At 60.1% G+C, this 16,822-nt stretch overlaps 6 protein-coding genes across 8 annotated transcripts in view; 3 read left to right on the top strand and 3 right to left on the bottom strand.

The window, feature by feature from the left end:
• TGM2 (transglutaminase 2) overlaps positions 1-10,736 on the top strand; it is a 136,640-nt gene extending 125,904 nt beyond the window's left edge. The window contains exon 13 of the mRNA XM_052684244.1: positions 10,723-10,736. The gene's annotated coding sequence lies outside the window, so the exon portion shown is untranslated. The remainder of the gene's footprint in view (positions 1-10,722) is intronic.
• Positions 2,718-7,062, bottom strand: LOC128081216 (sarcoplasmic reticulum histidine-rich calcium-binding protein-like). Its single transcript, XM_052684252.1, has 2 exons — positions 4,921-7,062; positions 2,718-3,755 (listed from the first exon to the last, which is right to left on the bottom strand). The coding sequence occupies exons 1-2, from the start codon at positions 4,991-4,993 to the stop codon at positions 2,944-2,946; spliced, it is 885 nt and encodes a 294-aa protein (XP_052540212.1). The 5' UTR covers positions 4,994-7,062; the 3' UTR covers positions 2,718-2,943.
• DNTTIP1 (deoxynucleotidyltransferase terminal interacting protein 1) lies at positions 7,136-11,278 on the top strand. 2 transcript variants are annotated; one of them, XM_052684246.1, is made up of 13 exons: positions 7,137-7,277; positions 7,353-7,423; positions 7,551-7,647; positions 7,800-7,898; positions 8,168-8,236; positions 8,568-8,624; positions 8,867-8,928; positions 9,345-9,390; positions 9,830-9,888; positions 10,078-10,138; positions 10,530-10,601; positions 10,886-10,941; positions 11,061-11,278. In XM_052684246.1, the coding sequence occupies exons 1-13, from the start codon at positions 7,191-7,193 to the stop codon at positions 11,260-11,262; spliced, it is 1,038 nt and encodes a 345-aa protein (XP_052540206.1). In that variant the 5' UTR covers positions 7,137-7,190; the 3' UTR covers positions 11,263-11,278. The 2 variants fall into 2 exon arrangements, with proteins under 2 accessions (XP_052540207.1, XP_052540206.1); XM_052684247.1 differs by lacking the exon at positions 8,568-8,624 and having other exon boundaries at positions 7,136-7,277.
• Positions 11,279-11,443: 165 nt separating this feature from the next.
• UBE2C (ubiquitin conjugating enzyme E2 C) lies at positions 11,444-12,726 on the top strand. The gene is made up of 6 exons (XM_052683655.1): positions 11,444-11,792; positions 11,876-11,903; positions 11,969-12,055; positions 12,133-12,337; positions 12,404-12,463; positions 12,547-12,726. The coding sequence occupies exons 1-6, from the start codon at positions 11,692-11,694 to the stop codon at positions 12,603-12,605; spliced, it is 540 nt and encodes a 179-aa protein (XP_052539615.1). The 5' UTR covers positions 11,444-11,691; the 3' UTR covers positions 12,606-12,726.
• Positions 12,727-12,826: 100 nt separating this feature from the next.
• LOC128080882 (regulator of G-protein signaling 9-binding protein-like) lies at positions 12,827-14,197 on the bottom strand. The gene is made up of 2 exons (XM_052683654.1): positions 13,416-14,197; positions 12,827-13,340 (listed from the first exon to the last, which is right to left on the bottom strand). The coding sequence occupies exons 1-2, from the start codon at positions 13,603-13,605 to the stop codon at positions 12,931-12,933; spliced, it is 600 nt and encodes a 199-aa protein (XP_052539614.1). The 5' UTR covers positions 13,606-14,197; the 3' UTR covers positions 12,827-12,930.
• Positions 14,198-14,316: 119 nt separating this feature from the next.
• On the bottom strand, positions 14,317-16,186 carry TNNC2 (troponin C2, fast skeletal type). Of its 2 annotated transcripts, XM_052683657.1 has the most exons (6): positions 16,055-16,186; positions 15,262-15,313; positions 15,039-15,182; positions 14,851-14,965; positions 14,639-14,775; positions 14,317-14,548 (listed from the first exon to the last, which is right to left on the bottom strand). In XM_052683657.1, the coding sequence occupies exons 1-6, from the start codon at positions 16,064-16,066 to the stop codon at positions 14,517-14,519; spliced, it is 492 nt and encodes a 163-aa protein (XP_052539617.1). In that variant the 5' UTR covers positions 16,067-16,186; the 3' UTR covers positions 14,317-14,516. The 2 variants fall into 2 exon arrangements, with proteins under 2 accessions (XP_052539617.1, XP_052539616.1); XM_052683656.1 differs by lacking the exon at positions 16,055-16,186 and having other exon boundaries at positions 15,262-15,367.
• Between the last annotated feature and the right edge of the window lie 636 nt (positions 16,187-16,822).

Below are 16,822 nucleotides of genomic sequence, written 5' to 3'. Positions count from 1 at the left end.
GGTGAAACCAGCAGAGGCAGAGAGAAGCAGATTAAGTTCTTCCCATTCAGCAGGAATAATTGTCTTCCTAATTACTGTTGTAATTACTGTCCCATGGGGAAGTCAAGGAAGAGGAAAGCTCTGCGGGGAGAGGCAGGAAAGTTGGACCCAGGTGAGGTCCAGAGGGAGGTGCCACCCACATGCCTCTGCCCCATTGCAGCTTTCCCCCAAATCTCAGAGGACTGAGACCCCCAGCAATGTCTGGGCACAGGATACCAGAGAAGTGGCACAGGCTGGGGATGGGATGGCCCCCACCTCCCCACCACTACAGCTCAGCCCACGCCTCTCCCACTATCCTGGGCTATCTGAGAAATCCCCCAGTTGCACAGGACCTTCCAGCCCAGCACCCAGCAGGAGGGCAGGGCCACAGAACCAAAATCCACAGGGCTACAATTTTCCACCACTATCTCTCTGCAGTACCTTACCTACCCAGGCAGTCATTACAACCACCGACATCATATTCCAGAATGGCCTCCTCTGTCCAGTGGGCCGAGTGGGGGACGTTGGGGCTCACAGCACCGGGGGGCTCTGGGCAGGGAGAAGTTGGGAACCACACAGGGGAATGCCCAGAGCTGCAGAGCTGCACGGACAGCCCCATCCTGCCCTGCCCTGGGGACACTCGGCCTGACTCACAGCAGTGCTGGCAGACCTCCACCTTAGCAGAAATAGCGATCGGGCCAGCTCAGAGAGCACCCAGGAATGTGGCACCTCCCAGGGTGGCAGGAACCAGGCCACAGGGCTGTGCCACCCTGGGCATGGCAGGGCAGAGCCAAGGGCAGAGTGGGTGCTGCAGTGCAGCAACGCCCGCTGGCCCCGCACTGAACCCATCAGCACCGACTCTCCCTGAGGAGGACACAAGTGGGGAGGGTCTGTCCCCATAGCCCACACTGGGCAGGGGCGAGGAGCAGTGTCATTGCACCCAGCTGCTCCCCTTCCCACAGCAAACGTGCAGTTGTGCATGCAGGCAGCTCAGACAGCACACGTGTGTGCACGGTTCATTGGGCACACAGCACATAAGCAGCTCGGGCTGTGCACATGCGTGTATGTGCTTACAGAGCGTGGCTTGCACGCTCACACACGTGCCCAGCTGGCATCGCACACGCACACACGCACGTGCCAGCAGCCTGCCTGCACAGCCTGACACAGCAATCCTGCTGCCAGCACCTGGTGCTGCAGGGGAAGCCCCAGCACTGCCATGCCCACACTTTGTGTCCTGCATATGGCGGAGCAGCAGCTCCTGGGACAGCATGGCTGCAGTGCTGGGGGGCTTCAGTGGGAAGAGCCGGGACCTGAGCTGTCACAGGGCTTGAGGCACAGTCAGAACTGTGGTGAGGATGGAGTAGGAGGTGAGAGGCAGCTCCGGCAGTGTGACAGGCACTCAGGCCCCCATCCTGGCTTCCCACATCGTTTCCAATCCCCATCCTCAGCACTGGGACCCGCCGGCACCCCAGAGTGAGGTGCTGGTGGCCACCAGCTGAGCTCAGCCCCCAGCCACAGAGCCAAGCTCGGGCAAAACGAGGCTATGGACCATGTCCAGTCACAGGACGTCCCTCAGGAGCCAGCAATTGTTCCTGGTGGCAGAACAATGCCCTGAGAGCTGCCAGGGCACCACGGGCTGCTCCACACCGCCTGGCCCAGGAGCCTCCTCCACCTGCCCTGCAGTGCCCAGCCCCAAGTGGGGTCCCCAGCCCCGCTGCCCACCTGGCCCCATACTCATCCCTGGCATGCTGGGTGCTGCAGCACATCATGGCACAGCTCAGTTCTTGGGGTTACTCAGGGCCCAAAGCAAAGCAGCCACCCCCTATCCCCTACCTCCATGCTCCCTGCCTGCTGTGTCCAGCAGCACCAGCCCCTGGATGTGAGGGTCACGCTTGGACGAAGCTGTGGCAGGGACACGGTCATTGGCACCAGCCCCTGTCCTGGGGAGGATTTAAAGCCCTGCCTGTACTCGACGTGGCCCCAACACTGCCATCCCTGCATCATGCGGGTGCTGTCGCTGCTGCTGCTGCTGGGGCTCTGCTGTCTCTGGGCCCGGCTGGTGGCTGCAGGTGAGTTTGGGACGGGGCTACAGGGAGGGCCTGGGATGCTGTGTCCCTACAGCAGAGAACACCCTTGCACCATGGCCAGCAAACTCGGGGATGGCCCAGTGTGCCAAAGGCTTAGGGTGCTCCTATCCCTCCCCAGGGTTCACCTAGCCTCTGTTTGGACCTGGACCAAGGACCCCACTTGTGCAGCCTCGTGTCAGATAGCCGGGCAGCCGGACATGGACTCATCCATCGACTGCAGAGCGAGCACCCATCATCCCCCACCCCAAATCCACCCCTCTACCCTCAGCTCAGAACTGGGCATGGGGGTCTCTGTGCTTCTTCCTTACTATTAAAGCCCATCTGCAATGAGCTCTGCTGGTTCCTGCAGTGTCAGTCTCCTGGTGAACCCTGGTTGTACCCCCAGCCCCTGTGGGAGAAAAGTGCCATGGCAGCCAGCTGGTTCTGAGGCCAGCACACACGTCCTGCCCGGAGCCCTCACGCCAGGCTGCTCACCCAGGCTGTGACGTGTCAGGGCCATCTCTGGGTTTATGGAAGAAGCTGGGAATGGTACATCCATTGCAAGCTCCCAGATGGCTTGGAGATGCCAGGCACTGTGACAAGGGACAGCTTGTAGAGTTGAACAAGTGGCCCACTTTGGGATTTATTAGGAAATAGAAGGTCCTGCCCAAAACAGTGCTGGTGTTCAGGACTGGCCCTGGCAGAATGAGGTGAAGGGAGGTTGGGGGCAGCTCCGTGTGCCCACCTGCCCTGGGCTGTCCTCACACCTTGTGCCCTGCACACACCCTGCAGTGCTGGTCACCGAGCATCACTGGGGCAACTGCTGCCAGCATTGCTGCCATCTTCACCACTGTAATCTTCAGTCATCACTGTCACCGTATCCATCGTCATCTCCATAGTCATTCTCATCATTTCCACCATAGTCATCACTGCCATCATTACCACCACCATTATTGTCATCATCATAGCCCTCGTCATCATTGTAGCCATAGTAATAATCATGGTCATCGTCCTCCTCATCCTCATCCCTTTTTTTCTCATCAACATCGTCATCACTGTCATCGTCATCATCGTCGTCATCACTGTCATCACCCTCCTCACCGTCTCCATGTTCGGACTTCGGTTTCTCTCCCGACTCGGGTTTCTCCCCACTCTCCTGCTTCCCCCCAGCCTCTGGTTTTCCCCCCACCTCCGGCTTCTCCCCCAGCACGGGTTTCTCTGCACTCTCTGGCTTTCCTCCAGTCCCTGGCTTTTTCCCACTCTCAGTTTTCCCTCCACTCTCCAATTTCCCCCCACCTCCACTCCCCGGTTTTGCCATTGCTCCTGGCGTTATCTTTGGTTTTTCCCCCGCCCCACCCTTCCCCTCACACCCTGGCTTCTTCCCCACGCTGGGTTTCTTTGTGATCTCTTGCTTTTCCCTCGCTGTAGGTGTGCTGCCCGCTGTTGGCTTCTCCCTGCTCCCTTCTCCACTCTCAGGCTCAGGTTTCACCGCCGGCCGCTCCTCATGCAGGTGCTGCTCTGCACTGCCCTGCTCTGCCCCCGGCTGCTGCTGCACAGATGGGCTCTGGGCGCCGTGGTGCTGACAGCACCGGGTGTCTGCTGGCACCGCCACCGGCGGCTGGGTCACAGGGAGTATGGTTGCTGCTCCGTGCAGCCCTGGGCTACACCTTCCTGATGGAGGAAATGGAGAAAGATGAAACACCCACGGCAGCAAGTTCTTAGCAAAATGAAATGAAGATGCCGCATATTATTTAACCAGGGCATAAATAAGGCACTGAGCATAGTTGTGAAGCAAGGGCACACGGTTTTTTGTTAAGCAATAGCAAGAAAACACACAGAAATAGCACAGCACACTGCTGACATACATTGCCTGCCTCACAGCTCCTCTCTAAAATGGAATGGGACCAAAACATTAGGAAGGAAGGCATCACAGCCACTGACAGCTGGCAAGCCGAAAGGCTTCAAGTCACTACTTATCCGAGACCTAAAGAAATTCAAGTTTCTAAAGGAGAGCACTTAGGAGATAATGAAGGTATTTCTGGAGACACATTTTCATCGCAGTGCAACGGCCCCAGCGCCTCTTTGCAGAGCAGCAGCACGTCTGGCTGACACTGAGCAGTTACTGCCTGCTAGTCTGAGCTTAAACATCAAACAGCCCAACTTGTAGTGAGCTGCAAGCTGAGTGCTCTGGAAGAGGAGACGGGCAGAATTTTAAACACTGCTCTAAAATCAGCTTGCTGCTCATACAGAAAGAAATGTGATTTCCATTTCTTTGAAAGTTGGCCATTTTTCTTGAGGGAAAAAGAAAAGTAAGGAGGAAAAATGATTCTTTCATGGGAATTTCCCCTCTTGCAAATGCACTCGCAGGCTGAAAGCCTCGGAGGGGTTGCTGGGAGCATGGCTGGAACGTGCATATAGTCCATGGCACAGGTCGGGGTGAAGGAAGCACCTCCCCAGCACTGCGGCTGCGTGCCGGTGCCACTGCGGGCTCTGTCCTCAGCGGGGCTCAGCCTCGAGGCAAAGAACCCCCTTGGCACCAGCCCTATCCGGACAGAGCCGGGCTGCATCCTCCAGAGCTCCGGGTATGGGGAGCCCCGGTCCCAGCCAACAGCGCCGGAAAAGCAGCGTCAGAAGGAAGTAACAGAAAGCAAGAGAAGCGTCTGCAGCCGGGGTGCTCTGAACCGAACTTGCATGGCATTTAGAGTTGTGCAGAACCCGAAGCTTAGGTGGTCTGAACACACAGAAAGTGCTCAGACACAAAGAGCAAAGCAGAGCCATCCGCACAGCGCGCCTCACCGACCTCGCAGCGCCGCCCTGGCCGCGGGGCCGTGCTCACCTGCAGCGGGCGCGGCGTGCAGCGGGGCGCCGAGGGCCAGCAGCCCGAGCAGGAGCCAACCGCCCGCCCTCATGCTGCCACCACCCTGCCCGCCCGGCGCAGCGCCGGGATTTAAGAGAGAGGCGGCCCCGGGCACCTCCCACGTCCTGCGTGCACCGTGGGACACCAGCAGCAGCGGGACGGGAGGAGACGCCGGAACACCGGACTGCGGTCAGCCCTCCTCGAGGTTCCCTTTGCTCCGCTTCTCGGCCCATAAACTCTTAATGGGCGCTCGTGACGTCAAAGAGCTTCGTTCACCCCCGGGGGCACTTTCCCAGTTCCACGAGCTTGTGAAGGAGCTGCAGGGAGGGGATAACCCTCCCTCCATCGCCCTGGAGGAGCTCAGCTCCACTTATGCAGGGTTGAATATCAGTGTACTTTAAAACCAGAGGGAATAAATGTCTCCTGTCAGACAGAACGCAGAGCACTACAGTGCTACGTGGAGGAGAGCTGCCCAAGGCAGGCACTGCAGCTCAGCTCCACGCTGCCAGCCCCTGTCCTGGGCTTGTACTGAGAGTGAACAAAGAATTCAGTGTGCCACCATGTTTGTGTCTCTTTGCCCTGCACAAATAACATCTCTACCACTGCAAGTGCACACCACTCTGAAAACTCAGAAGGCAAAGCTCCTGCTCCAGAAAGCTTCATCCAAATGGTGGCAAAAGCCACACATGGGCAGCACGGGGGCCATGTGCTCAGCAGTGGGAAGGTGCAGGGCCTGCATGCCACCAAACCTGCGTGGGAAGAAGGCTTACTGCAAGAAATGAGCTCGAAGTACAGGTTTCTTCCACTCCTCGTGGCTATGACTCAATTCTGGAGCTATTTCCCTGTGAACCGCCCCTATCCGCTGAAGTCCCTGTGCCCCACATCTCAGCACGGTGGTGTCACTGTGAGAGCTCCCCCAGGACCCACCTCACCATGGTTCCCTGCCACCCACTGTGCTGTCCAGAGCCCTCCAAGCCCCAGCATGCAGAGCAGCTCTGCATGGTGTTGGGTGCTGTCTCTTGTGGGTCTCTGCCTGGTGTGAGAGCAGACACCGGTACCCAGCGGTGCACTTGCTGCAGGTGGCACTGACGTTGTCCTCCAAACACCCCACAGGAGAGGTGTTGCTGGCACTGGTGATGATAACTGTGCAATTATCTCCATTAGTCTTTAACCACAGATTACTATCTACTTCCTTTCTACCTCAAAAATGACGAAGGCACGGGACGAATTCAGCTGGTGCGCGTGGCAGTGATTCAGGGCACGACCCGAGGAGCAGCACAGCACAGCTCCCAGAGCCACTGGGAGCTCCCAGGGGCACCACCGTGCAGTTCCAAGGGCACTGCCACACTGCTCTGCTGCAACCCCAGGTTCCTTCGGAACAGAGCTGTCACTACAGCACATTTACACTTCTGTAGATCCAAATGTTGGTCACAATTTAGAGAATGAGGAAGTCAAATGTTTTACAAGCATGTTTGTGTACAGAAATAAGCATTTTGGTAAGGTGAATTTCACAGGCCCTGCTCTGCACAGATTTGAGTCCCCAGTTTGCACCTCCATACTTGGCTGTTCTACTACAGTGCAGGAACAGTGAACAGGAAGCAACTCCGTGCCCCTGGCGCTGGAGCACAGCGATGGAGCAGCACACGGAGGCCGGTCTGGTCAAAGCCAGCAGCACGAGCTGTGCCCCAGGAGCTCAGCAGGGCAGTGTCACACTGCTGTTTGTGTGCTGCTGCTGAGAGCATCGCTGGTTTGGGTTTTTGCAATGGAAGACTGTCACAGACACCCGATGCTCCCCATCCTTCCGAATTCCAGTTCGTTTAGTTTTATTTTATAACTGGCTTGAAAGCATCCAAGTACCAACACAACAGATTTCCCTACCAAAGAAACCTACAATTGTCATTCCAACAGAAAAACCTCCGCTGCTGTGCAGCACTACTGGGGCAAAGCAAGGCCTGGGGAAGTCACCGTGCGTCCTCCACACTTCGAGTGGGAACACGGGGTGAGAAACCGGGCTTCGGTACTCAGCGCTGGGCCGCGGGGAGCACGGCGAGGAGGAGGCCGGCAGGAAGCGGCGGCGGGCAGGAAGCGGGCAGGATCGCCCCGCCGGACCCATCTGCCGGAAGCCGCCCCCGGCCGCAGCCCGCACCGGAAGCCGCTGCCACTTCCGGCGCGCGCCGCGGGTCGCGTTCCGATGACGTAATGAGCACGGCGCTTCCGGGAGCGGCGCTGCGGGCCGGGAGCGGGGCGCGATGGGCGCCGCCCGTGACGGGGAGCAGCAGTCCGGGCCGCCGGGCGAGGAGGGTCCGGGCGGCGGCGAGGAGCAGCCGGGCGGCACGGTGAGGCGGGCGGGAGGCGGCGGCGCGGGCGAGTGGGCGGGCGGCGGGCTCGGGGCTGACGGCTGTGTCCCGCAGAGCCCATGGAACATCATGATCAAGCATCGGCAGGTGCAGCGGCGCGGCCGGCGCTCCCAGATGACCACCAGGTACGGGCGGGCTGGGACCCCGGGAGCGGGCTGCACAGGGATGGAGCCGGGCCGGGCCTGCGGGAAGCGAAGTGGGGCTGCCGGGCCGGTGCCAGCACCTCGCCTGACTCTCCGTCTGCTCCCACAGCTTCACTGACCCGGTCGTGTCCATGGATCTGTTGCGAGCCGTGCTGCAACCCAGCATCAACGAGGAGATCCGGGGCGTCTTCAATAAGTACATGAAGGTGAGCTGTACAGGGCACAGCCACAGCGCCTCAGAGGACTGGGAGCCAGGGCCCGGCTCTGGACACCCTGCTCTGGGTGCAGCAGGGGAGCTGGGCGTTGCACCCAGGCCAGAGCTCACCTGGCTGCTGACACCTTGCTGCTCCTTCCCCAGTTTTTCCAGAAGGCAGCACTCAATGTGCGTGACAACGTTGGGGAGGAGGTGGACCCAGAGCAGCTCATCCAGGAGACGTGTCGGAGCTGCCTGGAGCAGGTGGGCACAAGCACACGTGAAAGTGCTCTGAAACTATTTCTGGGACAAGGCTTGGGGGCAGATATACCCAAATCTTTAGAGTCTGTAGTGGCCAGCTGTCAACAAAGAGTTTGATCCTTAGATGTGGCTTATACATTTCACGTGGCCTGGGGCTTTCCTATCAGCACAGGTGCCTTTGCACACAGATCCTCTGTCACAGGGTGAAGCAGGGGTTGCTGGCAGACCCCCTTTCCGCCCAGAATCAGGTAACCTTCCTTTTCTTCTTGCAGGCCAAGCTGCTGTTCTCTGATGGCAAAAAAGTTGTGTCCAGGTTGCCCCATGAGCAGATGGGACCAAAGGTAAAAGTTATTGTTCCCAGAAGACTAAATTATTTGTAATAGCTGGGAGGAATAGAATGACTGGGTTGGAATTATCCATTAACTGTGCAAGTGAGGAGATGGAGCGGGAAATGTTAGTCTTGTGGGAAAAAGTAACCTACAGATCAATGCAGACCACGGGCACAGCATCTGAGTGCTTCACACTGCTATGGGGTGGCTGCAGAGTTTCTCTGTGCCCTTGTGCTCTCTGCCTCGAGTCAGCAAATGAGAGCTGTGGGCTGTGTGCATGGGGTCCTGCCTGACTGGGATGGGAGAAGGGCTCCTCTCCATCCTCCCACCATTCCTCTTCCAGCGTGCCCGACTGATAGATGAGGAATTGAATCGTCGAGGAAGCCCCCTTCCCAAAAAGGTAGGAGGGTTTTCCACATGGGAGATTTTATGCTTTTGGGAGACCTGTTTCTTGCTCCTGGTTATTACCACAGTATGAGCATGTGCAAGTGTGAATGTCTTTTGTGAAGGCTCAGAGTTGCTTGCTCTCATGCTGGTATTGTGCTCCTGGTAAAAATAGCTGCTTCTGTAGGAGGGAACAGATAATTAAAAGGGTCCTCTCTAACTGCACTACTGAATGACTGAAGGATTTCTTCCATGCAGAGAAAGGGACGGCCTCCAGGACAGAGCCTGTCAAATGATCGTGGGGCCTCAGGCATGTCTGCGTGAGTATTGGCCTCAAGCTGCTTCCTGTGCTTCAGGGGGCAGCGGGAAGCAAAACTGGCTCAAGTAAGGGGCACCAAAACCTGTGGTCTCCTTCCCCCTGCACAAGAGAGGTGCAGGGAGAGATGTCAGAAGGCAAGAAAGTTTTGGCTGAGGTTGAGTCACAGGAGGTGAAAGCCTTCCAGGAAACAGCTTTAAACAGGGCCACGGGATGCACAGAACCGGGTGGATGATTCAGTGAGCTGTGTGTGACACAGATGGTAGCGGGGAACACAGTAGAGATGAGGGTCCAGAGCAAGGTGGAAAATGGGAGAGGGTGGATCTGGAAGGGTTCAAGCTCAGATTCCTGCCACTGGGAGGTTTCTGTCTGCATTGATCTTTCTAGGACCTATTCTCATTTCACTTTCCTTCCCTTCAGGTGGAAGCTCAAAGTCTCTGAGCCTGTGAGAAGGGATGGACCAAAGGTATTGGCTGGCTGCTGCTGCTGGGCTCACCCTCTCCTCCCTTCCCTTCCGCAAGCAGAGCCCTGCCTGCAGCGGCAGCACAGGACAGTCCTAAGTTGTGCCCTACCCTGCTGAGTCTTTACAGTGCCTGGAAGCCTTTGCTTGCTTCCTCCAGACACTGTAGCTCTGTGGTGTGGTACAGCTGTTAGGAGACATGGGGAGAGCCTTAGTAATAGCCAGGAGGATCCCACAAGTGTTTCCCACAAGGGGAACAGCTTAGACCAGCCCAAAGTGATGCAGTTTCCTTCCTCTGTGGCAATCCAGAGGTTTGTGGCTACCTCCCTCCTTCCCAAATCAGGGGGCAGTTCTTAAGGTTCCCCATCAGAGAGCTGAGGCTCATGGAGCATTGGCTGGCACCAGCTTCATTTCTAATGTTGCCCCTTTTCCAATTGCTCTGTAGTGGGATCCATCCCGACTGACTGAAACCACAACCTTTGTGCTGGGATCTCGAGCAAACAAGTAAGGAATGGCCCTGTTGATGGAGGGTGGTGTCTCCCAGGCAGGAGCCCGTAAGACTCCTCCCATCACTTCACTTCTCTGCCTCGAAAGCAGTAGGAAGGGCTGGGGTCTTGGGAGGAGAGGAGGTGCCCCGTTCTGCTGCAGGGCCCTTCTGTCCCAGTGTAACACCCCCTTGTGTTCTTTTTTCAGAGCTCTCGGGATGGGAGGAACAAGAGGGCGACTCTACATCAAGCATCCCCACCTCTTTAAGGTCAGATACCACAGCAGGATGCCTCCTCCTTTGGGGTTTGCTCAGAAGCAGTTTGTGATGGGAACTGGGAGCGCGTGCTTTGGCTCGCTTGGTTTTTCCTCCCCACATCCCATTTGTTGTCTTAGAACACGTACACACAACCTGGCCAGCACACTAAAACATAAGTTAATGGTAGCACAGCATCTCAGGTGCTGGTTTTGCCTAGAGTCAGGGTTTTGTTTGAGAGGAGAGCAGGCAGGGCTAAGCCCTCCCTCTGGGAGCCCCCAGCACCGCGCCGCGGGGGTGAGGTGCTGGCAGCAGAGCACTGGAATGGGCTGTGCCCCACAGGAGGGGGGTCCAGGTGGGAGGTCTGTGTCCTGTGTTCAGCCAGGTCCTTGCTGCTTTATTGCAGTACGCAGCCGACCCGCAGGATAAGCAATGGCTGGCAGAGCAGCAGCACATGAGGGCCACTGGGGGCAAGATGGTGAGTACGCCCGGGCTTGTGCCCGCTGCAGCCCAAGAACTGTGCGGAAACCCGCTCAGGTCGGACAGGGGCGGAGGAGCAGAGAGGCAGGCAGCACGCCACGGGCAGGGCCACGTGGCAGGACAGGCAGAGGCAGGGCTCGGGCACCTCGGCCAAGAGACGTTTGCTGCTCCCGGGGCTCGGGCAGGCGCAAGAGCCAGGAATGCAGGGATGGGGTGGTAGAGCTGCCTTGCGGGCACCGCAGACCCCAGCAGAAGCACAGCGCGTGTCTCGCCTTGCTGCAGGCCTACCTCCTGCTGGAAGAGGACATCCGCGACTTGGCGGCCACCGATGACTACAGGTGAGGCCCCGGGCCCTGCAAACGGCGGGGTCACTCGGATGGATCCCCGTGCTGGGGACCCCGTGAGGCCTCGCTTGCCCCAAGAGCCTGTGACCTGCACTCACCCCGCTCTCCCACAGGGACTCGGTGGACCTGCGGCTGGAGGAGCTGAAGCCCTTCGTCCCACCTGCCTGGATGACGGAGAAGATGCAGAAGTACATGGAGACGCTTCGCAATGGGGGGGACCCACCGCCGCCCCCTGAGATCCCCCCCGAGGCCCTTCCTGAGGGTCCTCCCGAAGGCCATCCCGAGCCCGCAGACCTGCATCCGGCCCCGCAATAAAAGCCACTGCTTCGCACCCGTTTCCACGCCTGCTGGGGGGGGGGGGGGGACGGGACACGGGACACGGGACACGGGACTGTCCCTTTAAGGGCTCGCTGCGACCGGGGGGAGGGGGGGGGGGGGGGCTCGGGGATCTTTCGCGCATGCGCTGTCCAGCCTCTTCCGGGTCCACCCGCCGTTTCCGTAGCAGCCGCGTTCTTGGCTGTATCCGATTGGCTGGCGGGAGCGGAAGTGCGCGCTGATTGGCGGAGGCGTCGCGAGTTTGAAACATTCAAACGGAGTGCGGGAGCGGGGGCGGAACGGAAGGCAGGGGAAGCGGGGCCGGGACCCGGGATCGGAGCTGAGCCACACCGGGAGCGGGCCGAGCCGAGCAGAGTCCAGCCTAGCAAGCCGCCGAGCGAGAGCACGAGGGAGCGGCCCGGAACCGCCATGGCCTCGCAGAACACCGACCCCGCCTCCGTGAGCAGCGCCGCCGCCCGCAAAGGGGCCGAGGCGGGAGCCACGGCCGCCCGCGGCTCCGTGGGGAAGAGGTGAGGCCGGGCCGGGGGCCGGAGGCGGTTAGGCTGCCCCGCCCGCGAGTGCCGGTGCGACCCGTAACGCGTTGTCCCCGCAGGCTGCAGCAGGAGCTGGTGGCGCTGATGGTGAGTGGGGCCGGGGGCAGAGGGGCGGTGCGGGCCGGGCCGGCGCTGATGGCGCTGCCTCGCAGATGTCCGGCGACAAAGGCATCTCCGCCTTCCCCGAGTCCGATAACCTCTTCCGCTGGATCGGCACCATCGACGGCGCGGCGGGCACGGTGAGACCCCGCGCGGCACCGCACGACGCGCCTCCCCCCCCCCCCCGGTCCCCCACCCCGCTAACTGCCGCCCGCAGGCCTACGAGGAGCTGCGCTATAAACTGTCACTGGAGTTCCCCAGCGGATATCCCTACACCGCACCCACGGTGCGCTTCCTCACACCCTGTTACCACCCCAACGTGGACGCTCAGGGCAACATCTGCCTCGACATCCTGAAGGAGAAGTGGTCGGCGCTGTATGACGTGCGCACCATCCTGCTGTCCATCCAGAGCCTGCTGGCAGGTGGGTGTGCTGGGCGTGGGGGCCGTGGACACCTCTGACCCATCCTGACCCTGCCCTTGTCCCCAGAGCCCAACATTGACAGCCCGTTGAACACGCATGCTGCAGAGCTGTGGAAGAACCAGGCTGGTGAGTGTCCCGAGGATCCTCCTCGAGCTGTGCGGTGGCACAGCCCTGGCTCCAACCTCAGCCTCCATCTCCTTTCCCTACAGCCTACAAGAAGTACCTGCGGGAGATGTACAGCAAGCAGGCTAAGAGCCAGGAGACCTGACCCCCACCACACCACCCCCTTGCCCCTGTCTGCTGCGCCTTTCTGTATTATAGGCTGTTTTTAACTTAATTCTGGAGTGCGACCTACGGTTAATGTATAAATAAATACACATCTATAGGTTCTTCCATCTGCTTACACGCATTGCACAGCTGGGTTACCTGCAATGCTGTGTTATGGGGACTGCAGGATAGATGGGAGGGATGGAAGGACGCAAATACACATCAGGTAGTGTGGGGCTTTATTGCTGCCCTGCAGGAGGAGCTCTCCGGACACATGGGGTCCCATCCTCCTGAGCCAAGTCAGCCCTGCATTTCCTGCCCGCAGCTCACAGCACCCTGCAGCAAGACTCGGTGCCAGGCCCTGGCCTGCAGGACATGGGGGCTGTGCCCTCCCCTGGCCCCACTGCATGCATGGATTCCACTGTCCATAGTGGGATGTTGGCCGTGCTCTCCATCTCCACCAGCATTGCCCTCACCTGCTCCATCTCCTCCTCCAGGCATAGGGGGGCTGGGGGCAGCTCAGGACCCCCACCTCGCCACCCCCCCAGCCCAGTGCGCAGTGGGGTCACACCACCCACCCCTGGGGAGAAGATGCTGCAGAGGTGGTGGGCGCAGCACAGGTCCTGCAGGAAAAGCTCCAGGGCAGAAAGGAAGAGCACCCACAGCCGCTCCAGCTCTCGCCGCTCCTGAGGGCCCGCTGCCTGCCGCAGCCACGCCAGCAGTGCGCTCTGCAGCCCTGCAGGATGGAGATGCTGAGCGTGCTGCAGCCCCTCTGCTCAGTCCCTGTTCTGCCCCCTGCATGGACCCTTACCGACACTGAGCTCCCGCACCTCCGCGCTCCTCCTGTGCCGCTCCTCGCGCAGCTGGGGGCCATCAGCGCTGCTCCCCAATTGCAGCACCAGCTGTCGGTGCCCCGCCGCCGCCTTGCAGAGCGCAGCCTGGGTGGCCATGCACGCCCCCCGTGCCCTGCAGCCGGAAGCAGCCCCTCGCCCTGGTGCCATCCTGTGCCATAAGGACTCAGCTTCTCGCTGGTTCTGCAGGATGGGGATGGGTCCTGAGCCGGGGTCCTGCACAGTGCCTGTCCCGTTGCTCCCACAGGCACTGGTGTTCCCTGGACCTGTGAGCCCTGGCCCTGAGATGTTCTGCTCTTGGCGCCCCTGTGGCTGTGCTCCTCCCCAGTTGCAGAGGCTGCACAGAGACGCAAGTCCCCAGGGAGAGCTGGCACAGACCAGGCTGGCTTTTCCAGCATTGCCTTAATCCATGTGCAGAGGGGTGGCTGCTGTCTTGGGGGGGGGGGGGCAGCAGCCCCCCTACTTTATTTGATAGGATACCCCATCCTTTCCATCAGAACCCTGCAGCAATGCTTGTCCCCCTTCTCCCCCCTTTTCCCCCCTTTCCCTTTCCAAAATCCAGTGTCGTCACACATCCTGCCAAGAGTGAGCAGAAGCAACTTCGCAGTGCTGCCTGCTGGGACCATGGGAGGACAGGGCTGTGCTCCCTGCTGCTGCTGTCGTGGGAAGCGAGCGCTCCTGATGGAAACTCTGAGCTCAGCGCTGGCTGGCGCCCACCCAGCAGCCCATGGGAACCGCTGCTCACACGCTCGCAGGTCAGGCTGGTTGGTACAGGCTATGGCACGGCATTGCGCGCTCCCCCATGTCCCCCTGCATGGGGCACAGTGCCACAGCCCCCCCAGGCACTCCCATACTGGCAGCTCAGCCTTTCCCCTTTTAATGAGGCTCATCCATAAACCACATCTGTCAGAGTCAAGGAAAAGCTCAGCCGCCGGCCGAGGGGCACAAGCTGCTGCAGGGCTCCAGCGGGTGAGCAGCGAGGCCAGGTGCTGCAGCGGGGCCACTCCTGGGCAGAGGAGCAGGGCTGGCTGCCGCAGCCGGCCCGAGGAATGTCTGATCCCTTACTGCACGCCCTCCATCATCTTCAGGAACTCTGCAAGAAAGCGGCACCATCAGACCCAGCTGTGCCAGACACGCAGCCCAAAGGGGCTGAGCAAGCTGCAGGGTCAGGGCTGCCGCTCACCATCGAAGTCAATGCGGCCATCATTGTTCTTGTCTGAATCCTTCATGAGGTCTTCTATATCCTCCTCGGTGACGTGCTCCCCGGTGGCCCTGAGAATCTCACCCAGCTCCTCGATGTCGATGAACCCATCAGCGTTCCTGTGGGAGAGTAACGGCAGGATGCAGCCCTGCTCGCCACCAAGGACAGGTGCCAGCAGGCACTGCCCCCCTCACCTGTCGAAGATGCGGAAGCAGTTGGCCAGCTCCTCCTCAGACTTGCCCTTGGCGTCCTCTTTCATCTGGCGCACCATCATCACCAGGAACTCCTCGAAGTCGATGGTGCCGCTGCCTGTGGGGAGGGAGCGCGATGCGGGTCAGGCCGTGCACTCAAGCCACCCACCGCCCCCATGGAAGCTGCTCACCGTCCTCGTCCACCTCCTCGATGATGGCATCCAGCTCTTCCTTGGTGGGGTTCTGGCCCAGCATCCTCATCACCGTGCCCAACTCCTTGGTGCTGATGTCCCCACCACCGTCCGCATCAAACATGTCGAAGGCAGCTTTGAACTCTGCAGGGAAGACTGGTCAGTGCTGGGACTCAGGCAATGGCGTGGGTCAGGATGGGGCCCCGCTGCTCTCCCTGCTCACCAGCGATCATCTCCTCGCTGAGGAAGGCACGGGCCTCCGCCTGCTGGTCCGTCTGTAAGGCACAGGGAGAAGGGGTCAGTTCCTGCCCCATGCACCCCTGCCCTGCCAGCACAGCCCCTGCCCAGGGTCAGCAGCATAAAGGTGTCTGCAGCAGTATCTGGCACAGTGCAAAGCCTCAGCCTCCCGGCACAGCTGCAAAGCCTTTGTCCAGCTCAGCTCTACAGCACGTGGCTGTTCCCTGAGTGAGCCAAGGCCTCAGGCAGCCCTGCAGCTCAGCTGCCCCAAGCCCCATGCAGCCGCCCACCGGGGGTCCATGACGCAGGGGCCGCCATGCTGCCTTGGCATCCCAGGCACGCGACACTATTTTTGAACTCTCCTCAACTCCCCTTATAGGGAGCAGTGCTGAGCGGGCACCTGTTTGCCCCAGATCGAGTTTCTCCTGGAGGCGAGGGCTGTCTGGGGCCACAGAGGTGTCGCATGACCCAGCGCTTGGCTTTCAGCGCCTTCGCATAGCCCAGATCCAGCTCTGATCACCCCACGCACCATTTACTTCCAGGCAGCCGCGCAATCCCTCCCTGAGGCATGTCTCATAGGGGTACGCATCCCATAGGGGGATATACGCCATGGGGAACATGTCCCGCTGCCCCCACGTCCCTTCTGCCTTCCGCCACAGCCAGCCTGCAGGAATCGTCCCTGTGCCATCGCCCCATAGAGGTGCCTGGCAGCCCCACATCACGGTGCCCAACACCTCTGGCCCAGCCACGGCTCACCCCAGCACCACTGGAGCACTTACCATCGACGCCATCTCTGCTGCTCTCCTCCCGCAGGGAGTCACCACCTCCTGCACCAGCAGCCCCCAGACACTCCTTGGCTCCCCAATTTGTAGTGTCCTCGTGCCCCCAGCCGTTGGCCTCCAGCCCCAGCAGCCTATCAGCTCCCTGGTGGAAATCCGGCCCCGCTCATTGGCACCAGGCTCATTTTACCTAATTTAGCCAAAGCGTTATTGGCCAAGAGCAGGGGATTAAACGTGGGTCTGAAGTCGGGATAGAAATTCAAGCCCTGCAGGGAGGGACGCGGCCTCTTGGCAGGAGTGCGGCCCCTTCATCTACACCTCCTTGCACCAGGACAGCTCTGCATGGAGAGGGTTAAAAATAGCCCCAAATAGTGGCATCCCCAACACCAGGACTGGGCTCCCCCCATGTTGGGCCAGCAGTATGGACAGAGCCGGACAGCAGTGCCTGCACCACTGCTAACCCCACAGCACAGACTGGGGCAGGCGGGCAGCGCTGGGGCCGTGCCCCCTCCCTCACCCCTCAGTACCCGGCTGCTTTGGCTGTGCCCAAACCATCGGCCCCTCCTTTCACCCCTTATTTCTGCTCTGGAGGGGCTGAGGCAAAGCAGCAGCCCCCAGCCCCAGAGCAGCACTGGCTGCGAGCTGTAGGTGGATGAGGAGCAGGGTCCTACAATGGGACCTGGCCTTGCAGTGACTTCCCATTTTGCTGGCAGCCGCCGCCTGGGCCTGGCAGGGCTAGAAGTGGCACGTCTGCTCCGTGACTCTGGG

This window comes from Tympanuchus pallidicinctus, unplaced genomic scaffold (assembly GCF_026119805.1).
Source record: "Tympanuchus pallidicinctus isolate F22 unplaced genomic scaffold, pur_lepc_1.0 scaffold20, whole genome shotgun sequence".
Classification (NCBI taxonomy): domain Eukaryota; kingdom Metazoa; phylum Chordata; class Aves; order Galliformes; family Phasianidae; genus Tympanuchus; species Tympanuchus pallidicinctus.
This window is presented reverse-complemented; position numbering and strand designations above follow the sequence as displayed.

Excerpts from the sequence above, each read along its gene's own strand:
- LOC128081216 (XM_052684252.1), bottom strand. The coding sequence starts at position 4,993 with ATGAGGGCGGGCGGTTGGCTCCTGCTCGGGCTGCTGGCCCTCGGCGCC. Across the intron at positions 3,756-4,920 it reads GCACGCCGCGCCCGCTGCAG|GAAGGTGTAGCCCAGGGCTG; the intron begins GTGAGCACGGCC and ends TTCCTCCATCAG.
- LOC128080882 (XM_052683654.1), bottom strand. The coding sequence starts at position 13,605 with ATGGCACCAGGGCGAGGGGCTGCTTCCGGCTGCAGGGCACGGGGGGCG. Across the intron at positions 13,341-13,415 it reads GGTGCGGGAGCTCAGTGTCG|GGCTGCAGAGCGCACTGCTG; the intron begins GTAAGGGTCCAT and ends TCCATCCTGCAG.
- DNTTIP1 (XM_052684246.1), top strand. The coding sequence starts at position 7,191 with ATGGGCGCCGCCCGTGACGGGGAGCAGCAGTCCGGGCCGCCGGGCGAG. Across the intron at positions 7,648-7,799 it reads TCTTCAATAAGTACATGAAG|TTTTTCCAGAAGGCAGCACT; the intron begins GTGAGCTGTACA and ends CTCCTTCCCCAG. Across the intron at positions 10,602-10,885 it reads GGGCCACTGGGGGCAAGATG|GCCTACCTCCTGCTGGAAGA; the intron begins GTGAGTACGCCC and ends GCCTTGCTGCAG.
- TNNC2 (XM_052683656.1), bottom strand. The coding sequence starts at position 15,352 with ATGGGGCAGGAACTGACCCCTTCTCCCTGTGCCTTACAGACGGACCAG. Across the intron at positions 14,966-15,038 it reads CGAGGAGGTGGACGAGGACG|GCAGCGGCACCATCGACTTC; the intron begins GTGAGCAGCTTC and ends CCCTCCCCACAG. Across the intron at positions 14,549-14,638 it reads TGGCCGCATTGACTTCGATG|AGTTCCTGAAGATGATGGAG; the intron begins GTGAGCGGCAGC and ends GCTTTCTTGCAG.
- UBE2C (XM_052683655.1), top strand. The coding sequence starts at position 11,692 with ATGGCCTCGCAGAACACCGACCCCGCCTCCGTGAGCAGCGCCGCCGCC. Across the intron at positions 12,056-12,132 it reads TCGACGGCGCGGCGGGCACG|GCCTACGAGGAGCTGCGCTA; the intron begins GTGAGACCCCGC and ends TGCCGCCCGCAG. Across the intron at positions 12,464-12,546 it reads GCTGTGGAAGAACCAGGCTG|CCTACAAGAAGTACCTGCGG; the intron begins GTGAGTGTCCCG and ends CTTTCCCTACAG.